General features: G+C 34.7%; 1 protein-coding gene across 3 annotated transcripts in view; it reads left to right on the forward strand.

The window, feature by feature from the left end:
• The window catches only part of GARRE1 (granule associated Rac and RHOG effector 1), a 49,899-nt gene that overhangs the window by 30,533 nt on the left and 17,931 nt on the right, over window positions 1–1,435 (forward strand). For all 3 annotated transcript variants that reach the window (XM_085303742.1, XM_085303743.1, XM_085303741.1), the window contains one exon: window positions 127–333. In XM_085303742.1, coding sequence (XP_085159868.1) covers window positions 127–333 — 207 coding nt within the window. The remainder of the gene's footprint in view (window positions 1–126; window positions 334–1,435) is intronic.

Here is a 1,435-nt window from a genome sequence, read left to right on the forward strand (position 1 = left end):
TTTAAAAAAATCTGAGTTTCACTTGGTTCTTTACCCCAAACATTGACCAGCAAGGAAGAAGGGACACCTCCCTAAAGTTTCATGTTTGCTAAAAAATTTTTTTTTTTTTTTTTTTTTCTCCCACAGGTGCTTGGGCGATGTTTCTTGACAGTGATGCAGGTCCACTTTCAGTTCCTGTCGCAAGCTTTGCAGAAGGTCCAGCCAGTGGCACACTCTTGCTTTGCCGAAGCTGTAGCTCAGGAAAGAAAGAATGTTAGTGGGGCTGGAGCCTCAAATTTAAGCCCAACAAATGAGCTAGAAGATGCAATAAGATCATGGAGAGGAGCAGCAGAGGTATGGATGTCTTTGTGTAGTGAAATTGTATTATATTTATTGAAACCTATTCAGGCCTGACTGCCTAATAAGGGAAGAAAATCTCTAATTCTAAAGACATGCCATGTTGCATGGGGGAATGGTGCAAGTAGTTTCAGATGCTAAAACTAAAACTTGTGTTACCCATGTGGTATTTTACACTATCTTTAGCCATTTATAAAAAATTTTTTTTTCCTCTTTCTGGTACGATTGTACATAAGAAACCCAGAAACAGTGGAAACAGATATTCGTTATTACTAATGAATTAATGATGTGGTTAGGAGGGGACAGAGGAAATTTTTAAACAAACAAGTCTTTCTGAAAAGTGAGAGCAAAATCTTCATGAAAAATAATGTCCATTTATCTTAAATTTTGAGCATGAGTTCTATTTTTTATTTTAAATTCATTTTTTTTTTGTCTTCATGCTGAGGGAGAACTGTTAAGCTCAGTGTTGCTTGATTTGTAAGTTGTTGGAATGTTAATTGTATTACCTAAGTTTAGCATTCTCTGGACTTACATTTTAACAAATGCTTGTCATCTGTGGAATCATCATTTTTCTTGCGAGAAAAAGTATGTTAGAAGGAAAAGCAGTTTTACGAGTCTTTCTCCATTGTCTGTATGCTACAAGCTGATAGATCAGAAATTGGTTGCATGGTTTCCTTAAGTTCAAGTAATATGAAACATGTGCTTTTGAAGTCTTAATTTGGCAGCCCATGCAGGCATGTTAATCATCCTGACTGGAAATCTCGTCAATGTTACCATTTTCCAGGTGTATGAAAACAAACAACTTTCCTGTAGAACTATAGATGTAGACAAATTATTTGTAATTCATGCCACAGCATAAATTTCTTCCACTGAAGAAAATGGAGATTTGGGAGTGCTTTAGATATATTACAGATAATCTGGCTAAAATTGTATCAGGATTAGAATTGTTACTTCTTTTGTATAAAAATAAATTCATTCCATGTTTAATATACTTTGTTCCTTAAAACCATGTTATAATTTCTAGCAATGTCCTATAATTGCTATAAAGTTTGTTTTCAGTGTTGTTAAAATTACTCTCGGGTTTGCAGATCTAGAACCT

Source organism: Rhea americana, unplaced genomic scaffold, assembly GCF_003343005.1.
Source record: "Rhea americana isolate MKP2758 unplaced genomic scaffold, rheAme1 scaffold_20, whole genome shotgun sequence".
In the NCBI taxonomy this organism is placed as follows: Eukaryota; Metazoa; Chordata; class Aves; order Rheiformes; family Rheidae; genus Rhea; species Rhea americana.